We start from the raw sequence: 21,341 nt of genomic DNA, 5'->3' as shown, positions 1-21,341 counted from the left end.
GCCACTTGATGCTATTATGGTTAAACATGTTTGTAAATAAAGTGATACTACTCCCAACTAGCGCAGACACTACATTTATAGGACAATCTATACTCCATATAATTACCAGAAGCCATATACAGTGGCTGAGAAAATGAACTGCTCAGATTTTTATAAAGACCTCTTATGTATCAGTGGAAATATAAATAGATAAACCACAGCGTGTTTCCTATTGCCAGTCTGTCCAGTACAGTATCATCAAAGCACCATTTTGCACTCTCCTCTGCTTTTAGTGAGTCTGCAGAACACAGAATGCTGATCGCAGGTGCAATTTGCTTTCATTAAAAGTCACAATTTAACCATATTCAAAGCATAACTATCTTAAGATGCAAGTTGGTCTGCATCAGTACCATTTGTGTTGGGTTTACACTAGGCATATGTCACATATACTTACGCCCCACTTGTGCACATGTTTTTTTATCATTTATTTGTCACAAACGCATTCACTATTAGGCATTAATAGAACTACTAAAACCTCTCTATTACAGTAGAATCAACTTCCTGTCTTGTCTACAAAAAAAATGTTTTTCTTAAGCATGCTCACAAAAGCATATGACACTGCCTGGTGGTTTCTTTGTGTCTCAGGCATGTAAGTGGAGCTTTTGCAGCCAATCACAAGTGGTTCACTAGTGCTGGGGACTGTCATCATAATCATCCACTGTTTGCACCTATCCATGACCTCCCGCAAATATCTCGGGCACATATGCATCTTTGTCCCTGTCTGCTTCCATTCCCAAATGTGCGAGCACTCCGTTACTGTACTCTGCCTATTTTAGAAGGCTCCCATCCCACCTATCCAGGCACAAGCAGGTGTAAGTGGCAATCTGTATGGGCTTATATGTGTGTCCAATTTTCAGTGTTTGCCAATTTGCTGCATCTTGCATGTAATTACCCTGTGCATAGTTCTCACTCTGCATTAGCCCCTATAGAGTTGATGAGTAGCCTTTGCCACAGCGATTTAGTTTACTAATTTATAGTATTGGTGATTAGTGTCTATCTATATATTTACCTTGCCTTGCTGTTGGTAACATTAAATAAACCATTCTGTTAGAAACGCCATATCTGAAATGCAAAGCAGTCGCCAGAAGATATATAGTTGCAATCGATAAACAATTACAATTTGGTCACCGACAATTTTTGTAAGAAACAAGAAGTCTCCATATTTCTAATGTCGTCATTTGCTCCTTCTGACCAAAGTCTCAATTCAGTAAATCTGAATGGCAAGTTCATAAGACATGAAACTTCCATTATTGTACAATAATCTATTGCCTCTTGATGGCTTTTGAATTTAATTACAGATTCTTCCATGAAAAAGACGTGATGTATTGGCTTTCCTGATGGTAATGTCAGAATCAGCAGTGTTGTGCATGCATAGGCAAAGTATACTTAAAGGACCATTAAACCTATAAAAAAGAAAATTGTAATCTTCTAAAAATATTACTTTGTAACATTCACAAACACATAAGTACCTATTTCATGACAGAGATTGATGATTGACATTGCATTTATAAAGCCTTTGGAAAGCACTTTTCCAGCTAATACAGTACAGAAATCTCAGCTAATTTTTCCTTGCATCTCTGATACACAAAGGATGATGAGCGAAAACAGGCGCGATGTGTGACTGTTCCAGAGACACATTGTGTCACCTCGAGCCGAATTGAATCTGCCTCTCAGCATAACACTGACGTGGAGTTGCAGCAGACTCTAGCTTCACATAGAAGAAGCTGCTGGCTGCCTCTCGTTCATATCAGCAGCCGTGTTGGTGCGCCCTACGGAGGCCTTAAGAACGCTGGATAAGTGACACTCATTCAATGTGTTAGGTGTACCCTAGGCCACTTATTGGTAAAACCAGCCCTGCTAATATAGGAGAAAACTTGAGCAGTTGGCCACTACTGGAAATACAAAACGCTTCCAGTAACAAGAAATTCCAATAGAATCTTCTCTGAAATTAGTGACATTTTGGTTGTCAGCTTCTGTTTTTGTTTTGTTTTTTAGTGAGTCTTTTAGAAAACAGCTACTTTATTTTCACTTTTAAGTTTGTGTCAAATGTTGCAGACCTGTTTATGTTGAAACTTCACAGTATATTACATATCCATTGGAGTACTGTGAATCTGAATAGACATACAATTATAAAATAGTAGATGGCAAAGCTATTCTCTGCCAACAAACTTTTTTTTTTTTCTGCATTATGAGCAGGAGTTGCCATATTGATCTTAATGGTAAAATGAAATGTCAGTTAACCAGAAAACATTTTACACTTATACTAGCACTGGTAGCTATTACTATAATAAATACTTAAATGAAGGGTCCTTTACAGCATGTGTGTAAATTTACATTAATAAATGTAATCATTACTCATTTCATTAGGAAGTCTTCCTTTAAACAAGATGGCTACATATATATTTATATCCACAACAAATAAGGTTACTCGAGCAAATTTTTACTCTTCTATTACCATAATAAAGCAACAGAAAAATTAAGAACTGTGATATGAAAATAATTATATTGTCACCCGTGTGGGGGGCATTTTCTAGGTGTGCTAGTGAGTACCGTCATAATTTGTTGCAGCATCTCCTTATATAGTTACATAGATTTATGTGGGAGCAAAATAATTTCCCAAGAAGAGTTTGAAAACACAAGAAACCTCAAAAATATTCCTGTAGACGGCATTCTTAGACTATATACCTAAATTCAATTTTATTGGTATGTATTAAAATTCATAATCTATTACTTCTTACAGTGCCACCTATTGCTAAATGTGGCAAAATATTAAAACCATGAGGAGAGATAGTGATCAGTGAAAAGAATAAGATTTAAAACCATGATTTGTCAATTTTATTTACCAATTCTCTGTAACTTTCAGATTTATGTTAATGGCGGCAAGAAGTCTGCATATTAAAATAATTTCAATGGTTACATATCTAATAAATTGATCAAAATTGTATACTTATCTTCAATCTCGTGTATGGAGTTACTATAATTGTGTTTATCATTATGCAAGTTGTTATATTTAATTCCTTTATGGGAGTTTCAATTTAGCGTGATGTATCTCCAAAACGTCCACGGAGACACATTGCGCCAATGTTATGTCGGTAATCTCCAGTCATTTTTCCTCACCCCCATAGAGGGGCGCAGAACAATGCCAGTCATTACAGTAGGGATCTCTGGTCTATGCGCTGATGGACTTCGTGATGATGTCTGTGTGGCACATCACCAGCAATTGAATATCCTTAGTGTAAAATATTTCCAAGAAACTCCAGACTAATAATTATTAGTCATACTTAATAGTGCATTGGGAGTTTTTGTTATTGCAAGGTCATGCCTATATGTCACAAATTGACTCACATATATTGCTGGGTTAATTTCCCTAAGCATATCTCAAGTACCTCTCAATTCCCCCACATTTTAACCCAGAAACAAACCACTCCAATGCATTTTATCAAGAGTGTGACCCAAACAGTGATTGGTTAGAATAGACAATAATTGAAGCCATATCACTGTGCTCACTGTCTGCACAGGTATTTAAAATAATATTGTAGACAGCCAAGGTAATTAAGGTGGTTTCTTACCAGTTATAAATTCTCAAAACAAACCAACATTATTCTCCTACAGTCAGTCCCTATATAAAGTAACTTATACATGTGAGATTCTCGGTCCCTATGTATATTGTCAATAATAGAACGCCTCTATTTAATTTGTGAGTTTTCAGTTCTCAAAGGTAGTTCATGTGGTGAGTGAGATAATTTAGTCTCCATTCTCAGGCCTGTGTTTTATCCAGATCTTATTCCAATACATATATTAGAAATGTATAGTTTTTCTATGAAATCTTCATAAGGTCTATTATATTTTGGCTCAGCAATACTTGTATAATGAATTGATATCCAAAATTTTCATTAGCTGGGGATTATCTTAATTCAAATGTAATTGTTCTTTGATTCCTCAATACAATATTTTCCTCACTAAGTATATGCTGGCCTGTATACTTCTATTGTTACAGTTCTCTCCTCTCCTGTCTGAAGCTAAGTGGTATGTTCACCTGTGAGAGATCCGTACTATGTGTCTTGATATACACTGCCATTATATTATTAGCATCATTCTTTCAGCAGCCATTAATGATTCATATACTTTATTAATATTGACACATTTGAGGAGAACATATGAGAAGCACGCTGCGGTGTAGTGTAAGCCCCCCCTTGAGAAGTTCTAGTATATTATTAACTCAGCTGTTCTTGCATAACAAGCTAAGGACTATGCATTTATAAATTATTTCTTGGTCCTCCAATATATTATCCTCACTTGTACAAAGTATCTAAGTGGGAGATTCAATTGGTAAAAAAAACGCTCAAAAGTGTCATCAGAACGGCTGCGAAAAGACACTGCGTTTTTTTTTGTTTAGTGAAATTTCCGCTGATTTTTCCTTGCACCCCATAGTGGTCCAAGCAAAATGAGCATATGTCTTTACCGTTCTACCCACAAAAATACATAGCCGTGATGTTCTTGGGAACATCGCGGCTAATTGAAGCTGCCCATAGAGCACCTAAAAGCTTGCCTTTGTACTACAATCATTATGGTATTAACCGGTCTGTGGTTTAACAGCATTTACTTGTAAATGTTCGAGCCTGCGTCTATTAGTGTACACTAGCATTCATTTCTTAGCATCATTCTATCTACCATTTCTAATTCATTAGTTTTTTTTTAATATTGCCATATGTTTGACAAGATCATACAATAAGAGGCACGCCACAACATAGCATAAAGCCCCTCCGTCATTACACACTCTTTGCTATGTCATTTGATCAAAGGACAGACAAGAAGAGATTGGGCAGAACTTCATGGCTTTTATGACTGAGGGAAGAGATCCAATTGTGGCAAAGTGCCACAGTATCATCACATGATGTTACCGCATTATGTTTTTATAAAGATATTCGTTCTTTTTTTTCTTCTTAAATGTTAATTTCCGTAATTGATAGTAATGCGTGCATAACCATAGCCACAAGCTGTGGCTAATTGAATCTCCCCCTTGGTCTTGCGTTTTGAGACGTTTCCACGTCTGATGGTGTTCAAGCATGTTTTTCTGGCATATTTTTAATGGACTTGGCAGATGATCACCGTAAGACTGTGCATTACCACAATGGGACCCATTCTGAGGGTTGAGTGGCCGGTATGCTAAATTTGGTCACCCATGTTGGTGGCAGTATTAGAAATTGATCCAGTTGTCCATGCCGAGCAGCAGGGTTGGCAAGTTTGTAGTTAGCATTAGCACACAATGAGATCCAATCTTGACATAACTGACTACACAATAAAGTTTGTTTTGTTTATTGTTGTAAGAGAGGGGGTGGGGGTCTTTGTTTACCCTGGTTGTCTGTGCTTGCGATTGGGGAATCTGATGAGGTGGTTGCTGGGTACACACTACAGAAATTCCGACCAACTTTTTATGCAGAGCGATTTTACATGCGATCGATGATCCGATCGCTCGGTCCATGGACTGCATACACACTAGCCTTGTTTAGGACGATAAAGGGAAGAGCGGACGTCCCTTTAGCGACTTTTTAGAGCCATGTTGTCGTGAGCAATGACTGTAATTTCATACTCACTGTTGTGGATCGGTCGGAAGTTTATACACACTGCACAGCGGAAACGAGATTGGACCGAAAATATTAAACGGTACGACCAACCAAATGAGGCGATAATCGTCCATTTGGGCAGACTTTCGACCATCGTGTCACTGCACACACTGACCCGACTTTTAAACCATCGGTCGTATGTCGGCTGTTTGAGCCGATTATTGGATGAAAACAGTGTAGTGTGTACCCAGCTTAACAGAAGGAACAAGGGTTCTGGTTCCGTAGGTTACGATGTACTGGAATATTCTGTGGCACAGAGGAGAGCAGTGTTGCTGTGTTTGGTGTTGTTGGTTTGTGTGACGGTGGAGTTTCTGGTGATTACCTTCCTTGTTTTGTTGGGTGGGGTGTTGCTAGTGGATGAATCCTTTGGGTGGGCATTGCTGGTTATAATTCCTTGATGGTGATGCTTGAGTTCTGTGGAGAGAGGCTCACCTTTTGGATTGTTTATTGTTGTATATGATTAAATTTATCAATTTTTTTTTACCTTCAAATGTTATGATAATGAACAGATAAACTATACATTTTTTTGTTTCAACTCTGTTTAGCATTTGTCCTGTTGTTCTTAAATCAAGAAATGATTTAATATGCATGCGTTCCATGTGTCTGACATTGGTTTTTTTTGTTTGTTTTTAAGCTTATATGCTATTATGTGGCTCCCAGGATTCGGAAGAACTTATTTTTTTATTTTTACCATAATATTTCCTTCATAGCCTTACACCATGGTTATAACTGCAATAAAGATCCATAATGGTACATTTGGTCAAATTCAGAACAAATTAAACATATCAGGAATAACGCCTCATATTAATGAATGATTTTGGAACATTTACCTTTTTCCTGTGTTTCACAGTATTCTGAACTGAATCAGCAGGTGCTATAATCTCTGGTGTGTTCAGACTTTGTCATCATAGATGTTTCTCATCAAGTAGTTTTCGTTTTGGATGTAAGTCTGAAATTAGACTTTAGAGCTTTGCAGAGGTTCATTGGAATACATCAACTGCATTCAAAGCAACAAGTGATATGTTATAAGCTATTCTGAATATTTTATGTAATTTAAATTGGCCCATTTCCCAGTTCTGTAAGAATGAGTTTATAAGAGCAGATCAGTAGCAAAATACTGTAATCAAGCTTTTGTTCTGTTATCATACAAAGCAGTTGCATCATTGTGAAATTATATACTAGTACGCATGTGATCAGCAGGGTCCTTTTTGATAACATAAAATGAAGACATTGACTACTGTGGTATTGTTGCTGGTCTTTTGTATTAGGACTGAATTTTCAAGAATAACACCATTGCGATGCTTACTCACAAAAGCTTCATAGAAAAGTTGCAAGCATCAGATTTTTAGTCAAAATGTTTGTAATGTATATTTATTAACACAAGTGTAGCCCTTTATTTGCACTTATAAAACATGGATCATTGCTGGCGAAGCAAGTAAATATAATATACTTGTATAGAAATCGAATTATGCGGAAAAGGTATTTTTTGTAGCCAGATTTGCTTATGTGATCCATTTTCATCTTTTGTATATGTAGGGATTTGTACCAGTATTCTTGAAGCACAGATCTATCCAAGTACTAGGAGCTGCGTATCTTTCACTATTTATCATATTCTATCATCAAAGCTGTTGATCTGTATTCAGAGTGGGCAAATACCAGATGGCCAATACACATAAAAACTCATTTTGAATGAATATATGTATATCTTCCCTGGCCTCATTAACTATCCTGCTAGCTTTTAGATTTCACTGACTGGCTCACGTCTGAGTCCTGCCTGAGCCTCACTTGATTTGGGCTTGTGCTCACTTCGTATATTACAGTAAGTGAAAATCACGGATTTTTGTTTACACCCCTGAGGTGTGAGCAAAAGTCATTGATGTTTTAGTAGTGTACTGTAACGTGAGATTCTGACAGGACAATTGGATTCCAGCTTATTTCTCATGTTAAACAGACATTATTTTTTAACAATAAAGTTACATCTGAAGCCTTACTAATATTTACCGCATGTAGTTGTAATACACTTTATATGCTTGGTATCCAGAAGTCCTTGTTTCATGTTATGTGGCATGAGTTTATGTATTTTTATACTTCTAACTGTATAGTTCCCTTTTTGTTTTTATTCAGTGGCATTGGACGAAATTGGCCGTGGGCTTCAGGTGGCAGCAGTATCCTGGCTGAGTTCGGAACCTTACATTTGGAGTTTATCCATTTAACGCAAGTGTCTGGAAACCCAGTGTTTGCTGAAAAGGTTTGTAAATTATGCCTAATTTAAGAAATGCTGAAGCATGCTAAATTGCAACAAAAACACAAAAAAGGGAGCATCAACGAGTAAAGCCCATAACAGTGTTCATACTGGGTTTTGTAAAATTTCTCTTCACGGTTCTATAGAGGAGATGATTACTTAACATCACACCAAATTTCAGCTCCTCTGTTAAGGTTTTGTTTGTTTGTTTTTTAAAAATATGTAATTTTCCTCTGATATCTTGTTGGAATTTCCTGGGAAATGCCTGTCTTTTACCTGAATAACACTTTGCTACAACTCTGAAGATGAATACAAAATAACAGTGTGTTGACAATTGGAAAGCCTAGTGCCTGCTGAGATTTGTAATATACAAACAGCATGCTAGCACACCTTGATTAATGAATGATGTAGACTATTTGACTAGCAAACCAACAGGATAATATTAGCATTTAGTTTGTAGCCTCTCTGCACATGTCCTTTTTTTTGTATTTTGTGTTTTTTTGTGACTCTTCTGCAGTATTATTTTGGGGGCCTTTTCTTTCACTTTAACACTGATATGACTGCACAGTAATATACAGATAATATATTTGGCATTTTACCTTTAAAGCTAAGAACAAAGTTTAATTTTTTTTTCTGTTATATAGCTGTGCGGATCCAAAGGAAGACAAAACAAAGCCTCCAGCAGGCAAATGTCAATCTAATCTTCCAAGGGTGAAAAATCCAGGCAATCAGATTTATTACCTGTATTAATCACCCCACCTGTGTAAATAACTGGTTATGTCTAGGAATAAAATTTCTTGTAAGAAGGACTTCCAATCCTTTTTTAAAATCAATTTAGTGAATTTTCCATCACCACCTTTGGAATGACATAGTATAATTAGCCTTGCAGTGCATTTCTTTGACGGTTACATAAACAAATTGCCTCCAACCATGTGTAGCCAAATGCTTTCATGCAGGTGACTCCTAATATCCTTAATTAGTTTAGGGGTACATTATTTCTGCCATCAGTAACATAAGACTATGATACCCAGGTTGTATAGACACATACTGATACACAGCTAACACTCATACATACATTCACAGAAATTAATATATAGATAAATACATGCATGAACATACAGAAACCCAAATGCAAATACACACAGACTTATACATGTTAACATTCACAAAACTCGCAGAAATATTTCTCATAAAATTTCTTATACCTTCAGATAATATCCCCCTGGAAATCGGGGCCACTTTACTTGTAGACTCACACATGAGACATTCAGAGAAGCTTTTTAAACTTTTAAATATCTCATTGTGAATATTCAAATTAATTATTTTATATATGGCAATTTATATTAGGTTTTCTATATTTTGTGATGTTGTTGTGTTTTGGGTTTTTGTTTTTTTTTTGGTCTTGCATTGTTTATAGATCTTTACTGACATATCCAAAATTATGCATAATGTTCATCTGAAGCAGTCCTGACATAATATGCTTCGGAGCAGCAGCAGTCCTCGGTCACTTGTGATTTTAATGGCATTCACCCCCTAATACACGCTGTTTTTCCATAAAAGTTGCACTTTGTTTACAACTTTGTGTTGTAGCTATTTATTGTACCCTCTCCTGACTGGCAGTATTACTCACCTTGCCATTCACAGGGTGAATAATGGATTTAATTGCATCAGAAATGTAAATTGCATATGCTTATTTTAGGTTTTGAATATTCGAAAAGTGTTAAACCGATTGGATAAACCACAAGGGCTTTATCCCAACTACCTGAATCCAAACAGCGGCCAATGGGGACAACGTAAGTGTATTTGTTTCTTGGTTAAATTAGTTTATAAAAGTAGTTTTATAAGTTCACTGAATTACTAAAACTCTTTTTTTCAGGATGGCTAGGTTTTTTAGTTTCGTAGCATAATGGAATATATTTTATTATTAATATTGTAATTAGTTTTATTATTCTATTAACGGTCCTTTAAATCTAGTCACATTAGATATCGACCCCTGAGCTTCATGTACTTGACAAGACTTGATTGTAATGTTCCAGGTTGATGTGCTGAATCATACCGTAGTATCACACTTTGAGCCGTGCCTTGTGTGGATCAGAACAGATTTGCTTCTCCTCCATGCACTGCTTAGTCATGCTGCACTCGGAGGAGAGGGCTCAGTGTATGCTGCAGGAGAGAGCTCTGTAATTCTCTCTACTCTGACCCCTGATATCGGCACCTAATTGAATCCCCAGAATGCCGTGTGCAAGGTCTGGCATTCTGGAGCGCCAAATGTAAACTTGTTTAGAGGGGAGCTGTCCAAAGATCAGTTCATCTGTGATCAAGCAAGGTGCATGATAATTTTCAGAGGGCATCTGAAGCATGATCAGTTCCCCTCTGTGTCAATGCAGAGTCACAGCTGAGGGGGAAGGCGTTCATAATAGAGTGGCTAATAATAAAGAATGTGGTTAATGATCTAGTGAGTTAATGAAATTGTGGCAGGTTAATAAGGGAGATTGATAATGATAAAAAATGGTGGCATTACGGATGATTTATTGCACTGGTTAATGAGGTTAGTGATGAAGGGGGGGGGGTGGTTCAGTTTGCAAGGATGTAGTGTAAAATATCACATATGTAATAACTTTAGCAGCCTAAAGCCAGTTGACATTTTTTCAGATTGTTGTACTGGATTTTTAAATTTTATTTTAAATATTGAAATCTCTGTTTAATGCAAATCTTAAACCATTTATATTGAATTGTTTTCTTATTTGTTACATGCCAGTTAGTTGTAGAAGGTGTTGTTCATTCACCAGTATAAATAACACACATCATTATGTAATAAATTTGTGCATATTGAACTAGTCTAGGGCTGGGCAACTTAAAAATACATTCTGGAGGCAAGAAGGCTTTTAGGGGTATATTTACTAAACTGCGGGTTTGAAAAAGTGGAGATGTTGCCTATAGCAACCAATCAGATTCTAGCTTTCACTTTAGTGCATTTGCAAATTGACAGCTAGAATCTGATTGGTTGCTATAGGCAATCAATCAGATGATCTAACCTGACTGTTTGACCTACTGGTGCAGTTAAGTCCTGACTGCGGTTATGAGTAGCTGCCGGTTATATGAAAGATGGTGTCCTTGCACTAGTAATGTGAGTAGCATGAAGCAGTGTATACTGTTGTTGATCCTGCTCTCCATGGTGAGCCCATTGATCTCTGAGTCTGAGCTCTTGGAGTTGAATTGTGTGTAGCTAAGGATCTCCCTAGGGTCAACCCTGTGGAGGACAGAGGGGGGAATATCTGTCCTCCACAGGGCTCTTCTCCACCCTGGCTCCCCCCACTATCTTAATATTAATTATCTCACCTTGTCCTCTGCCACAACCTATACTTTGCCTACCTGTCACTGTTATCTTTGCTGCTGAAGGGAAACCAGAGTTTTATTCAATTTTGGGAAATGTATCTAGTCCAGAACTATGTAACTTTTTTTTATTGGGCTTTTCAAAGATAGTTTGAGAGGAGGTATGGGGGGGGTAGTTGTATGTAATGTATCTTGAATGTAAATGAACTTTAGGGGTCAGGAGAGTTGTATTTGGTAGAAAAAAAAGATCCTTAGATTCCCAGCCTGTAAAAACTACTTCCCTTGAATGATGTTCTTGAACAGTAACAAGAAATTCTAAAGCAATTCTGCCTGTATGTGCTCACAAATAATGAGTCACACATGGCACATCACTATAGAGGGCTTAAAAAATACAGAGCTTGAACAATACAACTTTTGTGCCCTTGTTCACTCTTTGTTTCTCTTAAATATATATCTCTATTCATAATACGGTTACCTCAGTAGAAATGCTTCTGTCTTCAGTCCAGTAACCAAGGGACAAATAGATGTTTTGTTTCTTAAACAAAACCGTTCCCAAACACTAGACTACTTGCTTAACATCAATATAGTCAGTATACTGTGTAAAATATTAATCACCTGAATGTCACTGTTTATCTGATGTCTAGTTATTGGCCCTTCACCTTTTTTTTTTTTTTTTTTTTAAGGATTTCATGTGGATTCTGTCCATGGTCATTCAAGTAAAGTGTGAATTTTGTGTTTAACAATTCTTGCATTTTTTGAATACAGAGTTCTACCTCCTGTTGAACTCAACTTTCCCAACATATCTATATGCACTAATTGTGTATGTTGTTTAAGAGCACATTTCCTAAGTGTCAGTTGGGTTGGTACTAAAGCAGCGCCTGCATTTTATATGCTGTTGTACGTCTAATAGAGCGAGAGGTGTGTATGTGTATGTATATGTGTGTGTGTGTATGTATGTATGTGTGTATGTGTATATATATATATATATATATATATATATATATATATATATATATATATATATATATATATATATATTATAATATATGTGTGTGTGTATAGATATATTGTGTGTGTGTATATACCATTATAGATCCACAATTGCAACGTAAATTAGAATAGACTAGCACAAGTCATGCAAAAATCTTTACCATTTTAATGAAAAAAGGAAAAAATACAGGCTATCACTTGCAACCAGGTGCTCCCGTTTGATCCGACTGCATCATTTGTGAATAATTGATCAAATCTTCTCCCTGGATGTTAAGAACAGGAGTATCAATCAAGAAAATGCCTCCTTTCTCACACAGCCTTACCCAAAATTCCCACCCCCCATCTTGGCAAGAGAGTCCTTATGGCAAAGTTTGTCTCATTTATACCTTCCCTTGAGTAATATATGTGTATGTATATGTGTGTGTGTGTGTGTGTGTGTGTGTGTGTGTCTGTGTATATGTATATACGTATGTATATATTATAACATTTGGCAAATATCTTCCACAGCTCTCAAGGTAAAGCTGCCAAGTATCGAAAAAGTAACCTATTAGACCACAGAGCGACAAATATTTAAAAATGTAAAACGTAATTTTTTTGGTTGTAAACAATTGTTTGGCTTTTGGAAACCTCGCCAGAAAGCGACAAAGCAACAAATCTTATTTTCTAAATAGCATAAAATCTATAAAAACTGCTACAAATTACAAATCCGACCTGCACAGTGCTTGGTGACCCTGCTAGTGTGTGTGTATGTATATGTATACAGCGGGTGAAATAAGTATTGAACACATCAACATTTTTCTCAGTAAATATATGTTTAATGTGGCTATTGTATGAAATTTACACCAAATGTCGGCAACATCCTTTGCAATCCAGACATGCTAAGAAATCAAACCCATAGATGTCCATAAATTAAGTTTTTTGTGTAATGTGAAATGACACAGGAAAAAAGTATTGAACAAGCTTCCTGAAATTTATTTAATACTTTGTACAAAAGCTTTTGTTGGTAATGACAGCTTCAAGACGCTTCCTGTATGGAGAAACTAGTCGCATGCATTGCTCAGGTGTGATTTTGCCCCATTCTTCAAGGCAAATGGTCTTCAAATCTTGAAGGTTCCGTGGGCTTCTTCTATGAACTCTTTAGCTCTTTCCATAGATTTTCAATTGGATTCAAGTCAGGTGATTGACTTGGCCATTCAAGCAGCTATATTTTGTTTGCCTGAAACCAATTTAGAGTGTCCTTGGCTGTGTGTTTGGGATCATTGTCTTGCTGAAATGTCCACCCTCGTTTCATCTTCAGCTTCCTGGTAGATGGCGGCAGATTTTTATTAAGAGTATGCCATGTGCACCTCCAAACTTCACTGTTGGTATGGTGGATTTGGGGGGATGTGCAGTGCCATTTCTCCTCCAAACATGGTGTGTATTATGGCATCCGAAAAATTTAATTTTCCTCTCATCTGACCACACTATATTCTCCCAGTGTTTCACAGGCTTGTCCAAAAGTTGTGCAGCAAACTTTAAACGAGCTTCAACATGTTTTTTTTTCAGCAAAGGAGTCTTGCATGGTGAGTGTGCATACAGGCCATGGCGGTTGAGTGCATTACTTATTGTTTTCTGTGAAACAGTTGTACCTGCTAATTCCAGGTCTTTCTGAAGCTCTCCACAAGTGGTCCTTTGTTATTGGACAACTTTTCTGATAATTTTTTCACTATTCTATCAGAAATCGTCATCATCTACTTATATAGCGCCACTAATTCTGCAGCGCTGTACAGAGAACTCACTCGCATCCTTGCAAAGTGCATCTGGTCGTGGCTGGTTTATGGTGAAATTATGTTCTTTACACTTTCGGATTATGGCCCTAACAGTGCTCACTGGAACATTCAGCAGTTTAGAGATCCTTCTGTAATCAATGCCATCAGTATGTTTTGCAACAATAAGGTTACAAAGGTCTTGAGAGAGCTCTTTGCTTTTACCTATCATGAGATGTTTCTTGTGTGACACTTTCGTAATGAGACACCTTTTTATAGGCCATCAGTTGTGGCTGAACCAGCTGGCAGGATTGCTTTCTAATTACTGATAGATTTCAGCTGGTCTCTTGGCTTTCTATGCCTTTATGCACCTCCCTTTCTTCATGTGTTCAATACTTTTTTTCCTGTGTCATTTCACATTATTGCACAAAACTTAATTTATAGACATATATGATTTGATTTCTTTGCATGTGCGGATTGCAAGGGTTGTTGCTGACATTTGGTGTAAATTTCATTACAATAGCCACATGAAATATATATTTACTAAGAATAATGTTGATGTTCAATACTTATTTCACCCGCAATACTTATTTCACCTGCTGTATATATGTATGCATATATATGTATATATATATATGTATATATATGTGTATATATATATGTATATATATGTATATGTATATATATATATATATATGTGTGTGTGTGTGTGTGTGTGTGTGTGTGTATCTATCTCTCTCTATATCTATATCATGCACACAGACAGAGACACACACACATAATCCTAGTCGGATGAGTATAGGCAGTAAAAACAGTTCATATCCCCATTAAGGGTTTTTTTCTCGTCTCCCGGGAGGAGAGGATCTGGAGGGTCCCATTGTTGCTTCCTTTGATTTGGCCACCGAGATAAGGGGTGACTTCCCTTGGCCCATTTCTCTTACCAAGGTAGTGATTTCTCACAGGTCAGCACAGTGTCAAAAAGTGATTGTCATTTTCAGTCCAGGTGCATAATGAACAAGTGACAGCACAAGGACTCTTCAGGTCTGCTCTGAAAAAGTACACAAGGGCCTGGTAATCCCTAGTAAGGGGTGCTTTTTTATTTTTAGTTTAGTTTGGTTCCTTATTCAGATTCTTAATCAGTACTGTTTCGGAGCCTTTGGAAAGAAAGAAAACTGCGATAATGCATAATCGCGCGTGTGTGTAACATGTGATAGACAACTAACATATGATTATATGGAAACATTGTGTGACTACATGTTCATATTGTTGACACCGTTAAATTGTCTACATTTAAAATGTGTACAGTGTTGTAAAGTAAACATTCAAAATGTCGACACTAGATTTAAAATGGCAATACCAGCCTAGACTGGTACTAGCAAATTTAAGGAAACCTTCAGCGTGGAGCCTCTCTGCCATAATCCCCAGGCTTGATTCCCTAGTGAGAAAAAATGCAGATCCTGCCCCCCTTCAAGAAGATCCATTTTGTCCCTGGTGTACTGCAGGTCTCAAGGTCTCTGCATGCCCAGGCTGCCAATAAGTCTTTGGGCATGCTAGCGCTTTTTGCGCTACTCGCTTCAGCATTCCCTGGCACCCGCTGGGACTTGTAGTGTACCAAGGAAAAAATTTAAATAAAACTCAGACACAAGTGTAAAAAATAATTTTTGGGGAAATAAAAACACCCTGCATGCTATTTTTTCTTTTTCTCCTTTTTTTTTTTTCTTTCCATAGAGGCACCAGCCTTGTGCTTATCAACCTGGGTTGGTACTGCTTTAACAGGGGGGTCCCATCCTCTGGAGTTGGTTAAGGAATTTGTAGGTGGAACCACATTGCCCAATTTTATTTTTAATTTGTGGATTCTCTCCTTCATTTCAGACTTCATTGAAATGATTGGTAAAAGGCCAGCGTATATCAACCCCCAGTGTAACAATAGCAATCTTTTAGCAAACAGATAGCATTTTATATGCCTTTTCACATGCGATTTGCAGATTGCTAATCGCCCTCAAGTTAAATTACATTTCTTCCAGGGACTGTTACACTCAGAATTTGCTCTGTGTTTTCCATCATCACAGCTGATTTAGTAGCTTTCTTTTATGTTTGTTTCATTTGCAATTGTGCTGCCATTCTATTGATTTTAATTTGTACCTGTTAAGTAATTCAAATTGGATGTCTGCTAATGATCGATTACTTTAATGTGTTTGTTTTAATTGTTTAAAAAAAATTAATGGATATGCTTAGAGTTGAACATTTGTCTTGCCAGGAACATGTAGTGACTTATTTAGGAACTTTTGATAGATTAAAAAAAAGTATTTGTTATGCAATTAATAATTTCTTAGCGCTGTTCAAAGGACATTTTGGGATTTGTAATTACCGTAGTGTAGTGCCCATAAGTTTATTACAGTAGGACAGTTTGTGATAAATTGCAGTTAAAATTATGTATTTATTTTGTACTTTGTGTTCTTTTCTCTGCGGTTGTGAAGAAGTGTATTCTTATGTTCGTGTGTTCTGAAACTGCTTACCTTTGTAGACTCTTGATCCATAGGATCACTGGAAATTAGTATTGTAATTTGTCAGCAATCACAACAGTCTGCCAAGTGTGACTGTATGCACTTTACTGCCAAATGAGTTCTTGTTTTTGCAGTATAATATAATAAAAAAAATTATACTTTAATGCTATCGACTTTCTTACAAAATTGTTTATGAAAATGACACATCCTGTAGTCTGTACTGTTTACACTGCCTTCTGCTGACAGTGTAGCCTTTTAAGGAAAACCTCTAAAACTATATCAGGTTTTGTTTTGTTTTTTACCAAAGCTCCCCAACATGCAGTAACAGTCTTATGCCACCTTCAACAGCAGAAGAATGTAATTGATCACAAAAGTAATGTATAAAATAAAACATTTTTTAAAAATCCAGCAATATATGGAAAGGACTTTTCATTTGGAAAACTGTTGTTCAGTCTTCAAATTTGAATTATATAAGCAAGTGAATAAAAATCAACTGCCATATTTTTGTGGACTGAGCCAGTATTCGTAGGAACTCATACTTAGGGGCATATTCAATTAGCTTTGCGGTACGTGATTACGCGTGGCTGCACGAGTCCCGATTCCGCAACATCGCAGATTTCCATGCTCACCCCATAGGGTTGCAAAGGGAAATCCGCGATGTTGCAGTACCATATTGTCACTTTATGCGCAAAGCCGTGGACCGCAAAGCTAATGGAATATGCCCCTTAATGTTATGTTCAGCTCTATGAATATTTGTTGAGAATTAAATCACAGACTCCTAGTGGATTTGCAGGCCGCATACTATTGAATGTGTGTAGGCAGTTTCTTTTAATGACAAAAATTAAAAAAGGGAACAAATAGCTAGAATGTAGCATCTTGCAGTTGTTTGACTGTATTGGCAGTGTTATAATAAGCATGTCGTACAATGTTATTAAGGGCAATGATGATCAAGAGGCTTACCAAATGAGTCTGCCATGATACTGTAGTCAGTCAATGAAGAAGCAACATTGTCCATCAATAAAAACATATACACGGCTTGTCGGTATTGCCACAGTAGTGCAGTTTAAATGACATGTTCTAGATTCCACAATAGGGTCTGTGGTTGAATACTCAAAGCTGCATTTGAAGTTCTCTAAGATGCATATGTTTGGAGCACTATCTGTACACATCAAAAGCACTTATAAAGCACAATCATATATATTTGCACAGTGTAATGAAGCAGCGAGTTTAGGCAAAGCCTTTGTTACATTTTTTATTTTAATAAGTCATTTCCAGAAGTGGAAAAGCTCAGCGATGCTCTGTTTGTTTAAATGGGCTTAATTCATAGCACAGTCATAAGTGGAAATTCACAGCCAATTTTTTGGAACTGCCCTAAGAAATCGATTTATGCCTAGTTTTGTGGGGTTGCGTATCTGTGTGGAAATTTGTACTTTGAAGATACTGATAACATCAAGTGACAGTTCATCCTGCCATTTTAGAACCACCCCCTTTACTGAGTAAGCTTTTCAGTTCTCCTATAATAAGGCTTTATTAGCCTCACTTATGTTTTGAATTAATTAATGAGTCTCTTCCTTCTTCCATATTTCACTATTGTGCTTTTGAATGATTTTTTTGCATTGGTTATAATAGACTTTTCTCCAAAACGGATGTCCCATTGAAAGAATAGGATGACTCCAGTGTACCATGACTTTACCTGTATTTCATCTCTCTATGTGGGGAGTAAAATGCTGGCGTCCTTCAAAACGGGGAACTTCCGCTATATATGTCTTCTCCACTTCTTAGAGATCATTTAAATCTCGTTCTGCAAAATAAAATCATGTTTTTGCATGAGGGTTCATAGGTAGGTGCATTCATACATTGAGCCTGCACTTAACAAGCAACACCCCCATACTTACTCAGTTACTCCCATCAAATGGTGCAAATTTTGGACTACTACACATATCTGTTTTTCCCCTTTTGCATGTTACTTTATCTGAGTGTACAGAAGCTGACATAACCCATAAATCTACAGGGTGGAAAGATGTTAGATTTCGTTTTTTTCAATTTAAGGGACTATTATAATTGTTTTGTCTTGCTGACCTTTATTTGCACTCTTTCTTTCAGATCATGTGTCCGTGGGAGGACTTGGAGATAGCTTCTATGAATACTTGCTAAAGGCATGGCTAATGTCAGACAAGACTGATGAAGAAGCCAAGAAGCTGTATTATGACGCTGTTCAGGTAAATAAAAACATCTTTTCCATAAAAAGCTGGTATTTTAATTTTGCTACATATAGTCTGTCCAATCAGATGTCAAGTAGCAAAAAAATAAACATTAAAAACAAAATTCAATACATAATAAAGGTGATATAATTAGGTATTACATAACTAAGTGTTTATTTACATTATTAATAAAATCAGGTGTGTAGATAGACATGTTTATGGCTAGTTCTGGAGTGAAAACGACATGTTTGATATGTGGTAGCGTACCCACGGTTAGTACATGCTGGTCGTATTCACATGCACTTGCTGCACAAAGCTTTTCCAATTTATTTCAATAGGATTTCCAGTATATAGAAACCCCATTGAAATTACTAATGTATTGAAATGAATAGGCAAAGGTCTGCTGGTAAGTAAATAGAACCAGCACTATACAGCCTGGTGTTACCCTTGTGAAGTTTGTCACACTATAACAGGTAAACTCACAACCTGTCATAGTGTGAGCCAACACCAGTATGGTCAGCACCAAAGCTCTATTTAACGCCGTAAGGCAGGCAAAAAAAAGCTATCTTTTTGGCGCTTCTGGGCTCTTGCTCCCTGGAGTAATAGAGAAAGTGAGAACCCACTGATTTGGCAATTTGGCCATCCTAGTGTTCTGAGTACAATGTTAAGTGGTCCCTAAAACCTCAGCCCATTTTACAAATATAGTATAAAATGTGAAGTATTATTAAATAAAGTACTCCCCAATACCCTGCCACAATCAATTGGGAGTTCTTGCAGATTTGTCCAAAAGGAAATTTGCTTAGTTTGTAACCCAGAAGGGAACGCCAAAACAGTTTTTTGTTTTGTTTTTGTTAATCCATAGCTGAATGCACAGGAAAATCTTATTTTAATCAACAGGATTTAAAAAAAAAAAAAATAGGCAAAACCAAAAGATGACACGAACTGCTTATTTTGCAGCACTGCTGCAGAAGGAGTAGGCTCAATTGACCAGGGCTCACCTTAGCTGCTCAACCAATCAAAGACAGTTTCCCCACACTAGCTGTGATGTGGTTTGCTGGCAGTGAAGGGGGGATCTCTGGGACTCCCAGCTGAATCTCTGATGTCAGGGAAAAACAATTACCACCTGTGTTGTGCAGCTCAATTGATGGTTATGGCTCATTCACATGCATACCACATTATATGAATGAGTGAACCAAAGCCATCAATGGGAACAGTACAGCAAATTATTATGTAAACCGCTGTTGAGTATGTACACAATGGGCCTTATTCATTAAGGAAAATAAAGCAAAAAAAAATGAGTGACTTTGGCAAAACCATGATATATTGGAGGGGGAGGAAAAGTTCAAATATGAGGACAGATTTATAATTGGGGTGGAGCATGTCCTAGATCAACCTTTAATATCAGTGTAAAACTAAAGCTATTAAGTATTTGCGTCCTACTTGAAAAAACAGCCAGTTTTTTCCTTGTGTAAAATAATAAACTCATTTGCCCCCCTTGCATTGTAACATGTTGTTGCCAAGGTTCAAAGTTACTCATTTTCTTGCTTTCTTTCTATAATGAATCAGGCCCAATGTGTTTCATAGACATGGATGGTTTTCTGCGAGCATGTTGACATGCTTTTGGACACAATGAAACGGTACAAGCAGTGTTCAAAACAAGTGACGCACCGATGCAAGTGTGAGCCCAAATTGGTATCGACACACAGAATAGAATGGGCTTTATTTTAACATAGTCTTATGTTTTTCATTGCGTCTGACATGCATTTTTAACTCCAGCGGGTAACTGCCTGAGGAAATTTTTGTAAAGTCACATTTTAAAATCTACTAGTTGGGCAAAATGGAAACAAATATAGTGTATGCATGTTGCCAAATTGTTCATCATCATAGATTTCATTTCAAAGTGTTGCACTAAGATTGAACGTGGGAATTAGCCCCTTGTCAGTCATTTAATAATATGTTTTGAATTAAGCTTTGTAGGAACTGGCTGTTGTTTTGAGCACATTTTTGGCCTATTCTATTTAACTTTTATTCCTTATATAGACACCAGAGAGAACCATATTTGTGATCTATGATTAGTTTATGCGCTTGACTTGCTTTAAACTAACCACCTTATGCAATCCTGTCTCTGAAATGGAAAACACACTGAAGTAATCATTTCAGATGTGTCGAAGTCCTCACTGTTGGGCACCAATATTCTATGAATTCTTTTAGATGGTTTTGGTTCGTTAAAGATCGTTCTGCTACTGAGTGGCTTCTATCTTTTATTCCTAGTGACGGGCTTAAATAGGATCTGACAGGCTTCATGGTTTGGCATTATTTTCCTTCATCCTTCTGCATTTTGTTTTCTTAAATGCTTGTCTTCAATATGCAGTATTTACCTGTCTGTATTTCCGGAAGCTTCTCAGTTATGTTTCATATCTGTAGTGAGTGTTGGAACTTGCTCACATTACCATACCTCAGAACATTTAGATTCCCAAAACCAGGACAAAATAAACCCAGTCACCAAACTCCGTCCACAAATGTACAGATTAAAATAAAACACAAAGAAAACTCCATCTACTTTTGCAGCCCTCAAATCCAGACAGTTGGGAGGTATACATTACAGGCTTTTTTTGTCTCGTATCATAGTTCTCATAGGTCAGTATTCTTTAACAAGTTGGAAG

At 36.9% G+C, this 21,341-nt stretch overlaps 1 protein-coding gene across 1 annotated transcript in view; it reads left to right on the top strand.

Moving 5' to 3' along the window:
* Positions 1 to 21,341, top strand: part of MAN1A1 (mannosidase alpha class 1A member 1) — a 191,747-nt gene that overhangs the window by 148,182 nt on the left and 22,224 nt on the right. Inside the window, exons 6-8 of the mRNA XM_075202996.1 lie at positions 7,788 to 7,911; positions 9,605 to 9,698; positions 18,581 to 18,696. Coding sequence (XP_075059097.1) covers positions 7,788 to 7,911; positions 9,605 to 9,698; positions 18,581 to 18,696 — 334 coding nt within the window. The remainder of the gene's footprint in view (positions 1 to 7,787; positions 7,912 to 9,604; positions 9,699 to 18,580; positions 18,697 to 21,341) is intronic.

This window comes from Mixophyes fleayi, chromosome 3 (genome assembly GCF_038048845.1).
Source record: "Mixophyes fleayi isolate aMixFle1 chromosome 3, aMixFle1.hap1, whole genome shotgun sequence".
NCBI classification, from domain to species: Eukaryota; Metazoa; Chordata; class Amphibia; order Anura; family Limnodynastidae; genus Mixophyes; species Mixophyes fleayi.
The sequence above is the reverse complement of the archived record's forward strand: the minus strand, read 5'-3'. Positions and strand labels throughout refer to the sequence as shown.